The sequence below is a fragment of the Hemiscyllium ocellatum genome, chromosome 36 (genome assembly GCF_020745735.1).
Source record: "Hemiscyllium ocellatum isolate sHemOce1 chromosome 36, sHemOce1.pat.X.cur, whole genome shotgun sequence".
In the NCBI taxonomy this organism is placed as follows: Eukaryota; Metazoa; Chordata; class Chondrichthyes; order Orectolobiformes; family Hemiscylliidae; genus Hemiscyllium; species Hemiscyllium ocellatum.
In genome coordinates, this window is record NC_083436.1 from 32,926,538 (window position 1) to 32,946,498 (window position 19,961).

Here is a 19,961-nt window from a genome sequence, read left to right on the forward strand (position 1 = left end):
TTTGATCTGGGACTGGTATTATCAGCAATGGATGTCCTGGCTGAATAGGCCAGGTCAGGTCAATTACTTAGCCTCATGCATCATTGTGAATGAACCTGCTTTAAAACCCAGATCCAAATTCCTTGGTTGAGCTGGATCTTGCGTACCACCAGTTCTGATACTCCACAGTCCCATTGCCTAAACTGTTCCTTAGTCCGTTCACTGAGTTGATCACATCGCGAGTCGAGATAAGAGTGGTGCTAGTAAAGCTCAACAGATCAGGCAGCATCCAAGGAGCAGGAAAATTGACATTTCGGGCAAAAACCCTTCATCAGGAATCCTGATCACATCGTGATGTTGCTGCATCAGGTGAACTGAAAAGTAAAGCATGAGTCGATGGCTTTCACTGAATGGATGATGAGTACATGGGACAGTCTGTACCGTCCGCCACTGAGAAAACAAGAAACACAAACAGCTTTACAAGTAGGAACTGAAGAGGCTCACATTATTAGAAATAGGGAAGTGGGCTAAATGGATAAAAGGTTACGTTGCCCACATGTAAGTTACAGGATATAAAAGAACATTTGAAACAGTGACTGTCGAGTCTGTACCTTAAACTTGAACAGTGATTCCCAGGGTAGCTTGGTGGCTCAGTGATTAGCATGGCTGCCTCACAGCACCAAGGTTCTGGGTTTAATTCCAATCTTGGGTGACTGTGTGCGGTTTGCACATTCTCCCCGTGTCTGCATGGATATCCTCCAAGTGCTCTGGTTTCTTCCCACAGTCCAAAGATGTGGAGGCATCAGCAGCTTTTTATGGGTCTCTAACCAGGTTAGGAGGATTGACCTTGCGGAAATGCCCATCGTGTCCAGCGATACACAGGCTAGGTGGATTAGCCATGGGAAATGCAGGATTACAGGGATATAGGGTGCAGGGGTGGGTCGTTCTTCAGAGGATCAGAGCAGGCTCGATGTGCTGATTGTCTGCTTTCCTCACCGTGTGGAACCTGTAGTTAAATGTTGCACTCCAGACTTGGTAGCTGTCGTGTTTTAGCTAATTGTGCAACGGCGGTGTGGACATAGTACCTGCTATTCCTTGGAGGCAGTTTTTAACATTAATCTGACACTTTTCCATCGCGTGGTGTCCCAGGACAGGTCTATGCTCTCATGGACGAGACTCCTTAAACTACTTACTAGTGAAGAATAGAATTAAAATTAGAATTCCTACAGTGTGGAAACAGGCCCTTTGGCCTAACAATCCACACCGAGCCTCCAAAGAATAACCTATCCAGACCCATTCCCCAACTACTCAGCATTTACCCCTGACTAATGCACCTAGCCTACACATCCCTGAACACTATGGGCAATTTAGCATGGCCAGTCCACCTAACCTGCACATCTTTGGATTGTGGGAGGAAACGGGAGGACATGCAGGAAACCCAGACAGACACATGGAAAATATACAAACTCCATGCAGACAGTCGCCTGAGTCAGGAATCAAACCTGACAGCAATGCTAACTACTGAGCCACCGTGCCACTCCAGTAGCTGGGGGAGTTTCCCAGTGTGGTTGTTATTTTCAGAGCAGCCTCCTACCAGAGCTGGGAGTAAGGCTGGAGACCCTCACCGATAACTGATGATGTTGGGAGAGGGGTGGTTTATGCAGATTGGAATTGAGGACCACCCAATGGATATTAATCGAGCCGTTGGAACCAACGCTCCAGTCTCTGGTCACGAGGATTGGAGAGAGTAATGGCCAAAAACATCCCTGCTGACCATGGACTGGGAGCAGCTGAACACATAGTCAGTCCATGGTCAGTCATCTGGATGCCAACCTCTGACTGGAGACTGTGGGTGGGTGTGGTCGAATAGCACACAGGGAGACCATTCAGCACCTGCCCCACCAATCGAGTGTCCGATGAACAATTAGTGGTTGTTTCGGCAGGTGGCCAAAAGTTTTTTAAAAAGTTTTAATAACGTACTTTTCTAATCAACCTCAAATTGCTGGAAAAGCTCAGCAGGTCTGGCAGCATCTGTGGAGAGAAATCAGAGTTAACGTTTAGGGTCTGGTGACCCTTCGTCAGACCTGCTTGTTTCTGATTTCCAGCATCTGCAGTTCTTTCGTTCTCTTTTCCAGTCAATCTCTTTGGCAGTGTTATTACACACCTCTGGTGCAAGTGGGATTCGAACCCAGGCCTCCTGGTCCGGGGGGTGGGATGCTACCACTGCACCACAATAGGGTCCTCCATCAGCAATTTTAAAAAAAATCTATTTTTCAAATCAACCTGCTCATTGATGTTACTTCACACATCTGGACTGAGTGGGACTTGAACCCAGACCTCCCAGTCCACAGGAAGCGATGCTACCCCTGCATAAGCTTTCCTCAGTTTTGAAGAGAACTCTGCTCAGGAGTTTGATTCCCATGATTGCCCAGCGTTGCTGATGGAAAGTGAGTAGCGATTATCTCCTATAAGAGCGCGGGTGTTAAATCCAGTAGCATTGCATCAAATACATCTGATGCGGTTACTCGATGAAACTAGTGTGAATGTGTTGCTTTGCAAAAGTCATGGGCGTGTACTGGCAACAGCTGTCACATCTGCTAACCTTCTCAACAAAATACGTAGTGTGATGGTCCCTGACTGAGAAAAGCAAACTTCCGAAATCTCCCAAACGAAGAGGATTCCAATTTTGTAATCAGTTCAGTAAATTAACTGATTTATGTCTGCTGTGTGAAAGTTAATGCAGGAACATCAAGCATTCATTCTAGTTAAGGTGCCATTGTAACTGTGAATGATTTAGCATGCATCAGAGAAATTGCTGAGTTAATTAAGGCAGTTAGCTTTGACATTGTGAATAATTATAATGGTGATTAAACAGTCCGATGGATTCTCCAGCCCTCCTTCCTCAAGGGATTGCTGCTCCTGCAAGTTGTTGAATTAAGCAAACTGTCCATTCCTCCTGATTGTGTAGTGAGCTGGGAGGCACTTTCTCTACATTGTCCTTCGCATTGCAAATCCAAAGAAAGGATGGCACCAGATGCAATCAACGAGGGAGTAAGCCTTCCCTGTCTGTGTTGGGCCCTCTTGGAAAGGCTTACTTCATCCTTCTGTTCTGTTTTGAGTTTGCATGGTGCACGTGACTATTTTGGAAAGGCACTATTGACAGATGTGGAGGTGCCAGTGTTGGACTGGGGTGGACATAGTTAAAAACTCACAGCACACCAGGTTATAGTCCAACAGGTTTATTTGCAAGTATAAGCTTTTGCAGCCCTGCTCCTTCGTCAGGTAAGGAGCAGCACTCCAAAATTTTGTACATTCAGGCAAACCTGTTGGACTATAACCTGGTGTCGTGTGATTTTTAACTGCTGACAGAGAACAAGGTGCAGAAGTGAAGCCAATGCAGTGGTTAATGCACTTGACCCCTGACCTTACTATTGAGATGTCAAGCTGTAGCCAGTCATGTATGCATGGTTACTGTCACTCTCACTTAAATACCGATGACAGACTTTCAACCCTGTTCCCCAGGCAGTGGAATCACAGCTGGCTGTTTGCCCTGCCTCTCGAACTGGACGCTCTGGGTGTGTGGACAGAAGACACTACTCTTACCAGTGGTGAGGAACTTGCCTGGAGAAAATGTAGAGGGTGGCATTGGAACACCCATTCAATGAGCCAGCCCAATGGCCTCCCTACGCACTGTCTGAAATCTGTGATATTAATAGTGGTACAGCCTGAGGATTAGGCCTGGCCTGTTCAGGAGAGGTGTTAGGAAGCATTTCTACACACAAAGGGAGGGAGATGTTTGGAACTCTCTTCCACAAGTGGCAATGGATGCTGGATCAGTTTTTAAATTTAAGACTGAGATCGATAAACTTCTCTTCAGCAAAGGTATTAAGAGCAGTGGGCCAAAGGCAGGTGTATGGAGTGAGGCCACAGATCAGCCACGGTCTCCCTGAATGGTGGGACAGGTTGGAGGGGCTGATTGGCCTATTCCCATGTTTCTGTCCCCGCACTCATCAAAACTGCAGATTGCCCTTTGTCTGAGCCTGCCGACTGATTTTACCAGGAATCAGTCCATGAATTGGCAGGGGAGAATCTAGTGTTACTTCTGTGGCAGGAATGGGAGAGGTGGTAACATCACAGGATTAGGAATCCAGAGGACAAGGCTAATGGGAAAATGGCTTCACATTTCAGCGCAGCAGTTGGTGGAATTTAAGTTCAATTAATATAAATATTAAAGTCAGGAATTGAAAGCTTGTCTGGGAACCTGGAGAGGTACAATGCAGCGTGCTTGTACATCAGTCAGTGAAAATAAGCTTGCAGGTGGTAAATAAATCCAGTGTTAAGTTTGCCCTCCTAGTGAGAGGATTCAAGTTTAGGTGCATGGTTGCATTGCCATAGAATCCCTACAGTATAGAAACAGGCCCTTCAGCCTAACAAGTCCACACCGACCTTCTGAAGAGTAACCCATCCAGACCCATTCCGCCATATTTAATCCCTGACTAGTGCACCCAACCTACACATCCCTGAACACTGTGGGCAATTTAGTCTGGCCAATTCACCTAACTTGCACATCTTCGGATTGTGGGATGAAACCAGAGCATGTGGAGGAAACCCATGCAGACATGGTGAAAATGTGCACATTCCACACAGACAGTTGCCTGAGGCTGGAATCGGGCCAGGGTCTCTGGTGCTGTTAGGTTACACTGAGTCACCCTACAGTTGTACTGGGCCTCAGTGAGACCATATGGAATATAGTGTACAGTTTTGGTCACCTTTACCTGAGGAAGGATATCTTGGCTACAGAGGAAGTGCAACAAAGGTTCACCAGACTGATTCCTGGGATGGTGGGCCTGATATATGAGGAGAGGCTGGATCCGTTAGGATTATCTGATCATCTGAATTCTGAGAAAGTGTCACCGGGACCTGAAACATTGACTCTGATTTTTCTTCACAGCTTTTCCAGCAACTTCTGTTTTTGTTTCTGGTTTACAGCATCCACAGTTCTTTCGTATTTTATCCGGTTGAGATTATGTTCGCTGGAGTTTACAAAATGAGGGGGCATCTTATAGACACAAAGAAAATTCTAACAGGCCAAGACAGGGTAAACACAGGAAAGACGTGTCCAATGACTAGGGAATCCACAACCAGGGGGTCATAGTCTAAGGATATGGGATCGGCCATTTAGGAATGAGATGAGGAGAATTATCTTCACCCAGGGAGTGGATATCCTGTGGTATTCTCTGCCACAGGAAGTGGTTGAGGCCAAAATATTGAACGCTTCCAAGAAGGTGATGATTGGTGGTTGCTTTCCACCATTTGTAGGGAGATTAGAGCCCAGCGTTGGCGGTATAGCTTTGGCATTGTATCTCTTTGTACCTCGGGCAGAGAAAGTGCTGTTGTCTCCAGTGACACCGCCATCATTAGCACCTTGCCCATTCTTTGGCCTTACACTCCCACATTTGACACTAACTTCAGGATTGAAAATGACATGAAACAGTTGTAGCAGGTTGGACACATTTTCATCAGCCCTGAGATGAATGACAGGTAAAGAGAAAGGGGGCTGAGTTGGCAGAGAGGAGAGCCAGGAAACCTACCCCAGAGGTGCCAGTGACCCTCCTCATTATGACCAGAAGGCATACGGTTCTTGGGCAATTAATCCCCTGAAGCAGAGAGAGATACCATCAAGAGGGAGCAAAAGACAGGGTTAAATAAATGTTTCACTGGTTCAGAATTGAATTTGACTGGTACTATGTCTCTCAGAGTTTGGTATTGATTTTGTGTCACTGAGATCAGATTGTGATTTTGATGGAACACACGGCTTGTAAAAGCCAGTTTTGTTTATTTTAAACTACGTTGACTTCACAGTTCTGGCCCGAAGTGATGTGAACCTGAGCACTGCTCCAGTGAAGGATCTGATATCTTGTTTGAATTTTGAAGGGCTGCATTACATTCTGTGGCTGAGTCAAATGTTGGTAACCTGGGATTTATTTTTTTCCTCTTGTTTAAGTGTCATTATTACCCCATTCTGACCAGGAATTAATGTGAAAGCAAATTCCAAAACTCTCGTGATTCTAGACTAAAAAAAACCAAAAGAACTGCACATGGGGATGCTGGAAATCAGAAACTGAAACAGAAATTGCTGGAAAATCTGGCAGCATCTGTGCAGAGGAATTAATATTTCAGGTCCAGTGGCCCTTCTCCAGAACTCAGTTTTTCCTGCAATTTCTGGTTTTGTTTGTGTTTGCTTTTGGATTGAAGTCTGGCCTCAATGCTTTCTCTTGTTTAATTGTTTTGATTACTGTGGGAAATGAGTTCACACTTAGGGGTTTGAATTCGACTGTACCAGCTACAATTTGCATATTCTTTTTAATTGACATTTCTGCACACCTCTTGGGTAGGTAGGTCTGCAACCCAGACCTCTTAGCCAATATGTAAGGACACTACCACTGTGCCATAAGATCTCCATTGTGTGCTTGTAAGAAAGTGGAAACACATCAGGCCCTCTATGAATTCAGTGATGTCTTTTGCAAAGGATTGTCTGAATCATCGCAAAGGTGACTTGAACAAATATGTGGAGAACATGTTCAATATGAGTCATAACCAATTTTATTTCCCAGGTAAGTGAAGAGATAAATGGTAGTTATGATCCAATTAATTTCTTCCAATAATAATAGTGTTGTGCAAAACAATAAATGAGTCATGCTTCCCCACAGCAATCGATCGTCTTACTTGACCTAAACCAAATGCCTCCGAATCAGTAACAAAAACGGAAATTGCTGTGAAAACTCAGCAGATCTGGCAGCATCTTTGCGGAGAAAGCAGAGTTAACAACTTCGGGTCCAGTGACTCCTCTCCAGAACTGAACTCCAGAACACCTGAGCTGCCAGAAGAGATGGTGGAGGCTGGTACAATGGCAGCATATAAAAGGCATTTGGATGGGTACATGAATAGGAAGGGCTTCGAAGGATATGGGCCAAGTGCTGGCAAATGGGACTAGATTAGGTTAGGATAACTGGTTGGCAAGGATGAGTTGAGGTGGAAGGGTTGTAACAACTCCATGTTGTACAACTCTATGACCCTATGACTCTAATCAGTTTTTGGTTTATCCACCCTTTTAGACCCTGTGAATGTCTTTGCAGTTTCCCCTTCTGCTCTCTGAAACATTAGGTCCAAAGATTTTCCAGCACAATGGATCTGGTATGTTCTCAATTTATGAAGACCTCATTGCTCACTGTTTACAATCTGTAGGAAAGATATCTGTCAGTAAGCATTATTGTATGTTAACCTTTTTCATTTTCTTTTTAAAAACTCACCATTCGCAGTGACCCTCTTTACAAATCCTTTCAGTGTCAAAAAACTCCAACATTTCGGAAACAATGCTGCTGTGAAATTGCATTGCTACTTGCTGTCTCAACATGTTTTTAATTCATTCCTGGGACATGGGCATTGCTGACTGGGTCAGAATTCATTAACTCTCAACTGCTCTCTGGGTAATCATGTTGCTTTGAGGCTGGAGTCACGTGTAGGCCAGGCTGGGTAAGGATGGCAGAATTCCTTCCCTAAGGGACATTACTGAACCAGATGGGTTTTTGCAACAGTTGACAATGAGTTCACGGCCATCACGGCCAGGACGACACGGTGGCTCAGTGGTTCGATTCCCGCCTGTCTGTAAGGAGTTTGTACTTTCTTCCCATGACTGTGTGGGTCCGGTTTCCTCCCATAATCCAAAGATGTACAGGTTAGGTGAATTGGCCATGCTAAGTTGGCCACAGTGTTAGATGCGTTAGTCAGGGGTAAATGTAGGGGAATGAGTTTGGGTGGGTTTCTCTTCGGAGGGGCGGTGTGGACTGGTTGGGCCGAAGGGCCTGTTTCCACACTTTAGGGAATCTAATCTAATTTAATTAGACTTGGATTTCTAAACTTGTGTTGAATTCAGATTCTGCCATTTGCCATGGTAGATTCCCAGTCGAGATCCCCAGAACAGTATCTGGGCCTCTAGATTTCTGATTCAGTGACAGAACCGCTCACTAGCAGCTCCACTTAAAATATCAAATACTAGTCACTGAATAAAGCATCGAGCTTACTTCAGCGAAAACCCAGTATTTATATCAGTGAGAGGGCATGCTTCTCTTTCACATGCTCCAATGTCAACAGCAGCGAGAGTGGTGTCAGCAAGGATCAGAGGACTGCTGGGAAGATAAATTTCCCTCTAAAAGGACTTGCCTTGAGAGTCAATGGCCTCCATTTTCAGCAGCAGTGGGAGGGAACACCAGGGGGGCTGCCGGGAAGGTAAATTAATCCTTTTAAAAACTTATCTCATGTATGGACGGAGTGCACGCTGAGCAAGGACACGCAGGACAGCTGAGTAAGTGAGGTGTTTGCTTTACCCAAAACAAAACTCCCACCCTTCCTCCGCCTCTAACCAAAAAAAAATTCTGTGTGCCAGATTGATAAAGTTACTAGTCTTTTTCTTTCTCAATAGTCTCTTTTTGGGAATTTAGAGTAGTGGGAATGGATGTTACGGCAGTTGAATGTTCCTCCTGCAGAATGTGGGAGGTAAGGGTCACCACTAGTGTCCCCATTGTCTTCATTTGCGGGATGTGCACCCAAATCCAGCTCCTCGAAAACTGCGTTAGGGAAGTGGAGCTGGATCAACTTTGGATCATTCAGGAGGCTAAGGGGGTAATTGAGAGGAATTGTAGGGATGTAGTCACAGCTCAGGTCCAGGAGAAAGGTAGATGGGTTACAGTCAGGGGGCAGAAAGGGAACAGGCAGACAATGCAGGGATCCCCTCTGGCCATTCCCATCCATAACAAATATACCGTTTTGGATACTGTTGGCGGAGCGGAGTAGAGTAGTCATTGGGGTTTTCATAGTTAAGGGGACAGATAGGAGATTCTGTGGGAACGAGAGAGACTCCTGTTGGTGCGTTGCCTCCCAGGTGCCAGGGCCCATGATTTTTCAGATTGAATTTTTTGTGATCCTTAAGGGTTTGGGGAACAGCCCCAGTCCACGTTGGCACCAATGACATAGGTAGGAAAAGGGATGGAGATGTAAGGCAGGATTTCAGGGAGCTAGGGTGGAAGCTTAGAGCTAGAACAAACAGAGATGTTATCTCTGGTTTGCTTCCCATGCCACGTGCTAGCAAGACAAGGAATAGGGAGAGAGAGCAGTTGAACACATGGTTGCAGGAATGGTGCAGGAAGGAGGGTTTTGGATTCCTGGATAATTGGGACTTATTCTGGGGGAGGTGGAACCTCTACAAAAATAGAATGGGCTTCACCTGAACCAGAGGTGTACCAATATCCTGCGGAGGAAACTTATTAATGCTCTTTGGGAGGTTTAAGCTAATTCAGCAAAGGGTTGGGAACCTGAATTGTAGCTCCAGTGTACAAGAGGTTGAGGGTAGTGAGGTCATGAATAAGGTTTCAAGATGCACAAGAGTGTACCAGCAGGCAGGAAGGTGGTTTGAAGTGTGTTCGGGAGCATCCGGAATAAGGTGGGTGAACTTGCAGCATGGGTTGGGGCTTTGATGTTGTGGCCATTTCAGAGACCAGGATAAAGCAGGGACAGGAATGGTTGTTGCAGGTTCCAGAGTTTCGATGTTTCAGTAAGAATAGGGAAGGTGGTAAAAGAGGGGGAGGTGTGGCTTTGTTAGTCAAGGACAGTATTACGGTGGTAGAAGGGACGTTTGAGGACTTGTGGGCTGAGGTTAGAAATAGGAAAGGAGAGGTCACTCTGTTGGGAGTTTTCTACAGGCCTCTGAAACATTCCAGGGATGTAGAGGAAAGGATTGCAAAGATGATTCTGGATAAGCGTGAGAGTGACAGGTTAGTTGTTACAGGGGACTTTAACTTCCCAAATATTGACTAGAAATGTGATGCTTTGAATACTTTACATGAGTCAGTTTTTGTCCAATGTGTATAGGACAGTTTGTTGATCAGCCAAAGAGGTGAGGCCACATTGGATTTGGTACTGGTTAATGAACTAGGCCAGGTTTAGATTTGGAGGTAGGTGAGCACTTTGGTGATAGTAACCACAATTCGGTTACGTTAACTTTAGTGATGGAAAGGGATAGGTGTATACCACAGGGCAATAGTTATAGCTGGGGATAAGGCAATTATGATGCAATTAGGCAAGATTTAGGATGCATAGGATGGGGAAGGAAACTGCAGAGGATGGGCACAATTGAAATATGGAGCTTGTTCAAGGAGGCTTATGTAAAGATGAGAAATGAAGGCTCAGGGCAATAAACAGTTACAAGTTAGCCAGGAAGGACCTAAAGAGAGAGTTAAGAAGAGCCAGGAGGGGACATGAGAAGTCTATGGCACGTAGGATCAAGGAAAACCCTTTAGCTTTCTTTAGGTATGTCAGGAATAAAATAATAGCAAGGGTAAGATTAGGACCTGTCAAGGACAGGAGTGGAAAGTTGTGCATGGAGTTTGAGGAGACAGGAGAGGTGTTAAATGAATATTTTTTGTTAGTATTCACACTGGAAAAGAAATGTTGTTGAGGAGAATACTGAGATACAGGCTATTAGACTAGAGGGGATTGAGGTTCAAAAGGAGGAGGTATTAGCAACTGTGGGAAGTGTGAAAATAGTCAAGTCCCCTGTGCTGGATGGGATTTATCCCAGGATTCTCTGGGAAGCTAGGGAGGAGACTGGAGCTTTTGTTTTGATCTTTGTCATCATTGTCTACAGGAATAGTGCCAGAAGACTGGAGGTTATAAAATGTCCCCTTGTTGAAGAAGGGGAGTAGAGACAACCCTGGTAATTTCAACCAGTGAGTCTTTCTTCGGTTGTAGGTAACGTGTTGGAAAGGATTGTAAGAGATAGGATTTGTAATCATCTAGAAAGGAATAATTTTATTAGGGATAGTCAACACGGTTTTGTGGAGGCTAGATTGTACCTCACAAACCTTATTGAGTTCTTTTGAGAAGGTGGATGTGGGTCAAGCAGTTGATGTGGTGTGTATGGATTTCAGTAAGGCATTTGATATAGTTCCCCACAGTAGGCTATTGTACAAAAATGGAGGTATGGGATTGAAGGTGACTTAGCGGTTTGGATCAGAAATTGGATAGCTGAAAGAAGTGGTGGTTGATGGGAAATGTTCATCCTGGAGTTCAGTTACTAGTAGTGTACCAAAATGATCTGTTTTGAGGCCACTGCCATTTGTCATTTTTATAAGTGACCTGGATGAGGGTGTAGAAGAATGGGTTAGTACATTTACAGGTGACACTAAGATCAGTGGAGTTGTAGACAACGTGGAAGGATGTTGCAGGTTACAGAGGGGGTAGATAAGCTGCAGAGCTGGGCTGAGAGGTGGCAAATGGAGTTTAATGCGGAAAAGTGTGAGCTGATTCACTTTGGAAGGAGTAACAGAAATGCAACGTACTGGGCTAATGGTAAGATTCTTGGCTGTATAGATGAGCAGAGAGATCTCTGTGTCCATGTGCATAGATCCCTGAAAGTTGCCACCCACGTTGATAGGGTTGTTAAGAAGGCATATGGTGTGTTAGCTTTTATTGGTAGAGGGATTGAGTTGGTAAGCCATGAGGTCATGTTGCAGCTGTACAAAATCTGGTATGGCCACACTTGCGTACAATTCTGGTCACCGCTTTATAGGAAGAATGTGGAAGCATTCAATAGGGTTCATAAGCGATTCACTAGGATGTTGCCTGGCATGACAGGAAGGTCTTGTGAGGAAAGACTGAGGGATTTGAGGCTGTTTTCGTCAGAGAGAAGAAACTTGAGATGTGACTTAATAGAGACATACAAGATGATCAGAGAATTAGATAGGATGGACAGTGAGAGCCTTTTTCCTCAGATGGTAATGGCTAGCATGAGGGGGACACAGCTTTAAATTGAGGGGTGATAGATATTGGACAGATGTCAGAGGTAGGTTCTTTAGTCAAGAGTAGTAAAGGCATGGAACGCCCTGCCCGCAACAGTAGTAGACTCGCCAACTTTAAGGGCATTTGAATGGTCATTGGATAAACACATGGATGATAATGGAATAGTGTAGGTTAGATGGGCTTCAGAATTGTTTCACGGGCCGGCACAACATCGAGGGCTGAAGGGCCTGTATTGCGTTGTAATGTTCTACGTTCTATGGTTGATATGGGGGTTTGAAGTCAGCCAGAGTACGGAAACTAAAATACACAACTCTCATTCTAAACAAATCTGAACAAAGTCTTGATATAAGTGGTAGGCAGAGACTGAACTGACCCTCAGTAGTTCACTGAACACAAGTGCAAGCTTTCTCTCGGTACTGTCGTCTAGCTGACATGGCAGAAATGGGTTCTGTTGCAGAGTCATTGAATTTATGTGCTGGCTGATGAACATTACGTTGGTTAATGTATTTTGTGATTGCCCTGTTGCGTATTTAATATTAAAAACCCAAGTGTAGGTGGAAGGAGGAAAGTCATGTGTTAGCTTTGTGGATTTATCATGAGTGGAAGATTCATGTTTCTCCTTGTTTGTGTATACATTGAAGAACAGGACACAAGTTGACATGACTAAAACTTCCCCTTCCCCCCAACCTCACCTTCTATGGTGGGTGCAAGTAGCAAAATATTTACATTAAAAAGCTTAGTGCCAAATTTACTCAGGGAAACATTTGCACACAGTGGGGTGGGGGTGGGGGAGAATGCATGCATACATGATTTACCTTATACCTTTATATGTGTGTGAGATTATATGCAGATAAAATCTCTACAGTGTGGAAGCAAGTAATTCAGCCCAATGAATTCACACCGACCCTCGGACAAGGGTTTCACCCTGGCCCATCCCCCTACCCTGTAACCCTACATTTCCCATGCCTCATGCACCTAACCTACACATCCCTGAACATTTTGGGGTGATTTAACATGGTCAATCCACCTAACCTGCACATCTTTGGACTGTGGGAGTAAACCCATGCAGGCACAGGGAGAAAGTGCAAACTCCACACAGAAAGTCACCCAAGGCTGGAATCAAATGCATGTCCCAGGTGCTGTGAGGCAGCAATGATAGCCACTGAGCCACCGTGCCACCCTATTATATTGAGTGTGTATATATTTACGCCGTCCAAACCTGTACTTCCTGAATCCCGCTCCAGTATCCGTTTTAACAGCCTGCACCACCCTTTGTTTCCGTTTCTGGTCTCCTGTGCATGCTTTTGAAAGGTTGAAAATTTTGCAGCTGGGATCTGGTTGTCGCCAATAGCTGACGTCTCGCACACTTCAGTAAATTCATTTTACTAACTGGGTCACAAGAATGATATGCTCAGTCTACACGAAGAAGTGGAAGAATGCAGTTTCAATGCGTTGCTTTCCAGGCCCAGGGTGTTGCTGTCACTTACAAAACTGCTCGTTTACAGTTGTCCTTGAGAAAATGATGGTGAACTTTCAGTCCAACGAGGTAGAGTTGGCAGGTTACCTTCCCCTAAAGAGCATTTGTGAACCAGTTATGTTTCTATTACAGAAAAAAAGCAGCTTCTTTCTCTCCCTCTCCCTCTTTCTTTCTCTCCCTCTCCCTTTTTCTTTCTCTCTTTCTCTTTCTCTCTCTCTCTCTCTCTCTCTCTCTCTCGCGCGCGCCAACTTGACAGTCTAGATTTTATTTTCACAGAGCAGGATTTCAAATTTGCAAACTCTCATACACACAGGAAAGGTAATGTCACTGTTGCCCTACAGAACCTTAGGGCTAAACAAAATAAAAAACTGCAGATACTGGAAATCAGAAATAAAAACAGAAATAGCTAGAAAACCTCAGCATGCCAGGCAGCATCTGTGAAGAGAAAGCAAAGTTAACGTTTCAGGTCCAGTGACCCTGCTCCGAACAGAAAGGACCCATTTTGGGTCCTCGGTCACAAGTTCTCGCCCTTGTCCTACAAATGAATTAAAAGCAAGTTGAGAAAATATTGATGAGGCAATGGCTTAGTGCCTATTAATCCAGAGATCCAAGTAGTGTTCTGGGGACCTGGGTTTGCGTCCTGCAGATGGTGGCATTTTATTTTCATAAAAATCTGGAATTCAGAGTCTAATGATGACCATGAATCCATTGCCAATTATTGGAAAAACCCATCAGGCTCACTAATGTCCTTTTAGGGAAGGAAACTGCTATCATTACCTAGTCTCCAGACCCACAGTAACGTGGTTGACTCTTAACCGCCCTCTGGGATGGACAATAAATGCTGGCCCAACCAGGAATGGCCTCCTCCCTTGAATGAGTAAAAAAAAAAGTAGCAATGTAATTTTAAGGCGCCCATTCAAAGAGCTGAGGATATTGAAACTAGAGAAACAAGAACAGAAATTGTTGGAAAAATTCAGTAAGTCTGGCAGCATTTGTGAAGAGAAATAAGAATTAAAGCTTCAGGTCCAATGACCCTTCGGAACCGGAACAGGTCCTTTCTGCTTTTGTTTTGGATCATAGGGCTGTTCTCTCGTTAGAGAGAAACGACTGGAGGTAGCTTAACCTGAGAGACACGATGTCTCAGTCAAGAGGAGAGGCTGAGAAGGGGAGAGGGGAGTAATTTTAGCTTGTGTAGGAATTAAACCCATGCCATTGGTCTTATTCTGCATTGCAAACCTGCCATCCAGTCAACTGAGCTAGCTGACCACCTCCCTTCTCACAGCATATGAATTACAAACAGGGGTAGGCCACTCAACCTCTCTTGACTACTTCACCATGGAGTAAGACCATGACTAATCTAGTGTGGTCCATCCTGTGCCTCAGTGTAGTCCGAATACCCTGTGCACATCAGCAGCTTTATAATACTCTGGGCATGAGCAAGATATAAGAAGAGTTCAGTCACACTTTATTAGCATTGTGATAGACCATTACTATGAAAGGCTAATTGGCTGCAGCATCAAATTGTGTACTGGTTTGTCTGAGAGCTGTTTTAAAAATTAACTTAAATATTCATGGAGTATTTTTGACAGCTGTATCATAAGTCATTTTCCGTATTTGTGTTTTACTCGCGTAACCTACACCAATTATTTTTAAAGGGCGGCGCGGTGGCACAGTGGTTAGCACTGCTGCCTCACAGCATTAGAGACCTGAGTTCAATTCCCATCTCAGGCAACTGTCTGTGTGGAGTTTGCACGTTCTCCCCGTGTCTGCGTGGGTTTCCTCTGGGTGCTCCAGTTTCATCTCACAGTCCAAAAATGTGCAGGTTAGGTGAATTGGCCATGCTAAATTGCCCGTAGTGTTAGGTGAAGGGGTAAATGTAGGGGAATGGATCTGGATGGATTGCTCTTCGGCGGGTCGGTGTGGACTTGTTGGGCCGAAGGGCCTGTTTCCACACTGTAAGTAATCTAATCTAATCTAATCATACTATTGCAAAATGTGATGAACTAAACAGTTGTCTCTACTTTGTTGTGTAGTGAGGTGTTAGAATGTAGAACTTAAACACTCCTTCTTTCTCCTGATTTGAAATTTACTCTGAAGGTTGCTTTGTCTTTCCTCAGGTTAATGGATCTCATGACATTATTCACCATCAGTCAAAAATTTAATTTAGTTTTAATTTATTCATTCATTGACAGTCCAATGTTTCTTGCCCATTTCATTTGGAAAGGTAGTGCTGTGCCACATGCCCTGCAGTTCATGTGGTGAAGGCACTCACATAGTACACTGAAGTAAGGCTTGAAATTTTGATCTATTGACAGTGAAGGAATGGCAATGTATTTCCAAGTCCCCTGCACATGCTGTCCTTATCCTTCCAGGTGGGAGAATTTGGGAGCCACTGCTGGAGGAGCCTTCACTTGTGCTGTGTAACCCTTCATTCTGTTACATTGCTTTTTTTTCATGAATCCATTTTCTATCATGTTATTGGTACATTCTAAAGTAAATTATAGAGTAACGTGTAAATTGGCGTATGAGTTTTAAACGGGACCTTGCTTCATGTCAGAACAAAAATCAAAGAAAAAAGTTGCTTTGTTTGGTCTAAAGTTGTTTTGCATCTGTACCCAATTTATGTGGAGTTTAAAACATAATCATTCCTCCTTCTGTTCCGGTTCTCCCCTTCCCCCGACGGCATCTACCTGCTAATATAAATTTCCACTAATCAGTGCCTCAGTCCACTGCACAGTTTTCTTATGTGATTCCAGTTAGTGAGCATGAACCTTGCTGTTTGACCAAGGGAAGTGTTACATTTAATCCAGATGGTATATTCACACAAGGAGGTCTTTTGATTGTGACCATACATTGGGGATGGGGGATAGTGGGCAGGGATTCACCGATTTCTCCCCTGCACCCCATTCCTCATCCTATCTCCCCGTCACTAATCTTTGGTCAGCGGAGGTGTGACAAATTTGTAATGGGAGTGGACCTGGTAATCCAGAAAACTGGGAGCTAATGTTCTGGAGAACTGGGTTTGAATCCAACTGTGACAGATGGTGAAATTAATGGTGACCACACAGTCACTGTTTATTATCGTAAAAAGCTAACTTATTTAGTAATGTCTGTCAGGGAAGGAAATCTGCCATCCTTACCTGGTCTGGCCTACAAGTGGCCACCAGCAATGTGGTTGACTCTGAACTCCCCTCTGAGCAAATGCCACTCCGATCCAGGGCAATTAGAGACAGGCAATAAACCCTGGACTAGCCAACAGCACTTCGATCCCATGAATGAATAAACAACAATATGTGGCTCAGAAGATGAAATCGGTGTATAATCTAATCCTCTTGGAACTGGCAATGGTCACTTCAATCACAGTTTCTACAACACCTAGATATAGGGACATTCTGCTGATCAAGACATCATTGGTGCTCATTATCATTGAGCATGTGTGTGAATTAACAGTCTGTTTTATGAGCATTATTTGACACGTTAACCTTTTGTTTTCCACATCTCTAATTTGAATAGGTACAGACTTCCAGATCAATAGTTTACCGTTGCCTCGGAAACACCACCATGATTGGGCCTTGTTCCATGAAGAATCCCCGAAAAACAATTACAAGCTTTTTCACGAGCCTGCCATCACCTTATTTAATTACACGTCCACATTCAGTCGCAACTCTCATATGCCCCTGACCACCCAGTACCTGGAGAGTATTGAGGAACTGAAAACCCACAAGTACTTGATCCCGCTGTCTCGCAAGAATCAGCTGAGGGAACATCTGGCACCATTAGCGTATGTACAGTCTGACTGTGATCCACCTTCAGACAGAGACAGTTACGTTCAGGAATTGATGAAATACATCCCAGTGGATTCCTACGGGACATGTTTGCATAACAAGGACCTTCCCAGTCACCTGAAGGATCCCACATCCATGGATGATGATGGACTTTACAAGATTCTTGCTCAGTACAAATTTATCCTCGCTTTCGAGAACGCTGTTTGTGATGATTACATCACTGAGAAGTTGTGGAGATCTTTCAAGCTGGGTGTGGTTCCAGTTTATTTTGGTTCCCCCAGTATAGCTGACTGGCTTCCCAGTAATCAAAGCGCTATTCTTGTCAAGAGCTTCTCACACCCCAAGGAATTGGCTGAGTACATCTTGCAATTGGATGGCAATGACCAAGAGTATGAGACCTTCCTCGAGTGGAAATGGAAGGGTCCCATCTCCAATGCGAAGCTGCTGACTGCCATGAAGGAACGCAAGTGGGGTGTTCAAGATCTGTCCCAGGACAATTACATTGATGCCTTTGAATGTCTAGTGTGTAACAGAGTGTGGGAAAATCTCAGAAGAAAGGAAGAGGTATTTTATGTGTATAACTTCTTCTCTGTTGTTTCATGAGCTGAAAGGCTTACCTTGACAGTACAGTCCTAAAATTGTTGAGAGAGGAAGCAAGTTGAAAATGTGTTGCTGGTTAAAGCACAGCAGGTTAGGCAGCATCCAAGGAATAGGAAATTCGACGTTTCGGGCATAAGCCCTTCATCATGATTCCTGATGAAGGGCTTATGCCCGAAACGTCGAATTTCCTATTGCTTGGATGCTGCCTAACCTGCTGTGCTTTAACCAGCAACACATTTTCAACTGTGATCTCCAGCATCTGCAGACCTCACTTTTTACCCGAGAGAGGAAGCAAGTCCATTTTCAGTTTAGAGGGCTCAGAATTCTATCTCGCTGGGATTATTTCCCATTTAATTCAGATTTTTAAAAATGCCACTTGTGATGGGAGGGATTGGGAGCGGTGTGTGTAGATTTTTCTAAATCTACTCTGATGCCTTGACCACTTGCCAGGTGGAACTGGAATGAGAGCAAACAACCAAACAAACAGGCAAGAAAAAAAATCCCTGATGTGGAGGAGCCAGTGTTGGAATAGGATGGACAAAGTTAAAAATTACGCAACACCAGGTTATAGTCCAACAGGTATATTTAGGAGCACACTAGCTTTCGGAGTGCTGCTCCTCCAACCCAGCAGATCAGGTAGCATCTGTGGAGAGAAACAGAGTTAATGTTACAAATTGATGACCTTTATCAGAACTGAAGCCAAACAGAGGGGTTTTTAAGCCAGTGGCATTGTGGGGAGGGAAGATAGGAAGAATGAAGGAGAGAGTCTGTGACAAGGTGAGGATCAGGGGAGATTAAATAACAAAATGTCTCAAGATGCAACAGCCAAAAGGAGCTGTTGTGGATATATTGAAGCATGTGTTGTGTCCGAGTTAGTGTGAATTGCTCCATAATAAAAATGCAACATGAAGGGATTGTTAAAAGAAACAAGGCAAAGCTGAGCTCAGCAGAACAAACACCAAGGTAGTTATGATCTATAAAGTTTTTGAACTGAGCGTGGAGTCCGAAAGGCTGTAGAGTGCCACTTTGAAATGTAGTTTGTTAAGCTTACAGTGGGTCACACTGGATCGGTGTTGCAAACCCTAGACAAAAAGGAAGCATTTTTGTTCTCATTTCAGGCTCCCACCATCTACAACATTTTGCTTTTATGTAGGAACCTGGTGGAACTCTAAATGTTTGCGAATCCTTTCCTTAGACTTTGAGATCAGTCCCGCGGCTTCAGTGGAAGAGTTGGCTGGGACAAACAGAAATGATAATGCAGGCCCACACATGGCTTGGGTTGGAGTTACGTGATGTTTGATGTCGGCAATAGGTTTCCGTGCATCTATTTGAAATGTAGCTGGATTTTGTTCCTTAGCCCTTACTAATTCTTTTTTTTTAAATCACTCTTTGTCTTATCAACAGGGTTTATCGCCAATTCAGTGGCAGGCACAAGCCAATCATTTGAGCTGCCCAGAGCCTGCGGCATTCACCTTCTTGCCCTCCTCACTGGGGACATCAGTGATGCGAGAGCTGTGGATGCCAAGTTTCCACCAGTCGAAACGCGAAGCTGCTGCATTAAGGCGCCTCGTGGAACTGAACCAAAACTTTACAACCGAGCAGTTCTGGAGGATGGTGTTTAAGGAGAAACTTTAATTTTATTTCTTAGGATAAGAAATGCATCCGTTTTTGGGTTGCTTCTGAGGAATCACGTGAGAAACGCATCCATTTTCTGCAATGCAGTCAGAGAGGAGGAAAAAAACACTCCAATGATTACTAAGTTCCGTACTGCCACTGTGCATCTTTCAGAGGTTCCACGTCGGTGATGGGATTTAACTGTAGTATCTGTCAGCTGATTGTAACTTGGAGTAAATGGTGTTTCCTCATGCGCAGGAGATTTCCTCAATAAGAACCATTTAAAATCTTGTGGACCTTGAAATTATGCTGTGGCAGGCTTTTAACTGCTGAACAAGTTCTTCTGAAGATCCTTTCTGCTGTTTTCATGGAAGCATTAACCCCTTCAACTTCATTGACAAATTCTCTCCTCTAGAATGAATGAAAAAATGAATCTGAAATGGAAGTTCTAAGTATCTGTGCTTAATGGCCGTCATTAAGACCAACCATTTTCCACTGCATCATTTAAGCTTCCTTCCATCGTAAGGGCAGAGGTGGGATTGTCACTAAAGACTTGCCTGGCTGAGTGCAAACTTCACACCAGTCGGGAAAAAGTAGCCGGACGGTTAGAACATTCACTCCCTACAGCACAGGTGCACAATGTGTATCATCTA

The 19,961-nt window shown here is 44.3% G+C and overlaps 1 protein-coding gene across 1 annotated transcript in view; it reads left to right on the plus strand.

Moving 5' to 3' along the window:
* fut10 (fucosyltransferase 10) overlaps positions 1 to 19,676 on the plus strand; it is a 59,499-nt gene extending 39,823 nt beyond the window's left edge. Inside the window, exons 3-4 of the mRNA XM_060851457.1 lie at positions 16,823 to 17,658; positions 19,099 to 19,676. Of these exons, the coding sequence (XP_060707440.1) occupies positions 16,823 to 17,658; positions 19,099 to 19,329 (1,067 nt within the window). The 3' untranslated portion in view covers positions 19,330 to 19,676. The remainder of the gene's footprint in view (positions 1 to 16,822; positions 17,659 to 19,098) is intronic.
* Positions 19,677 to 19,961: the final 285 nt, after the last annotated feature.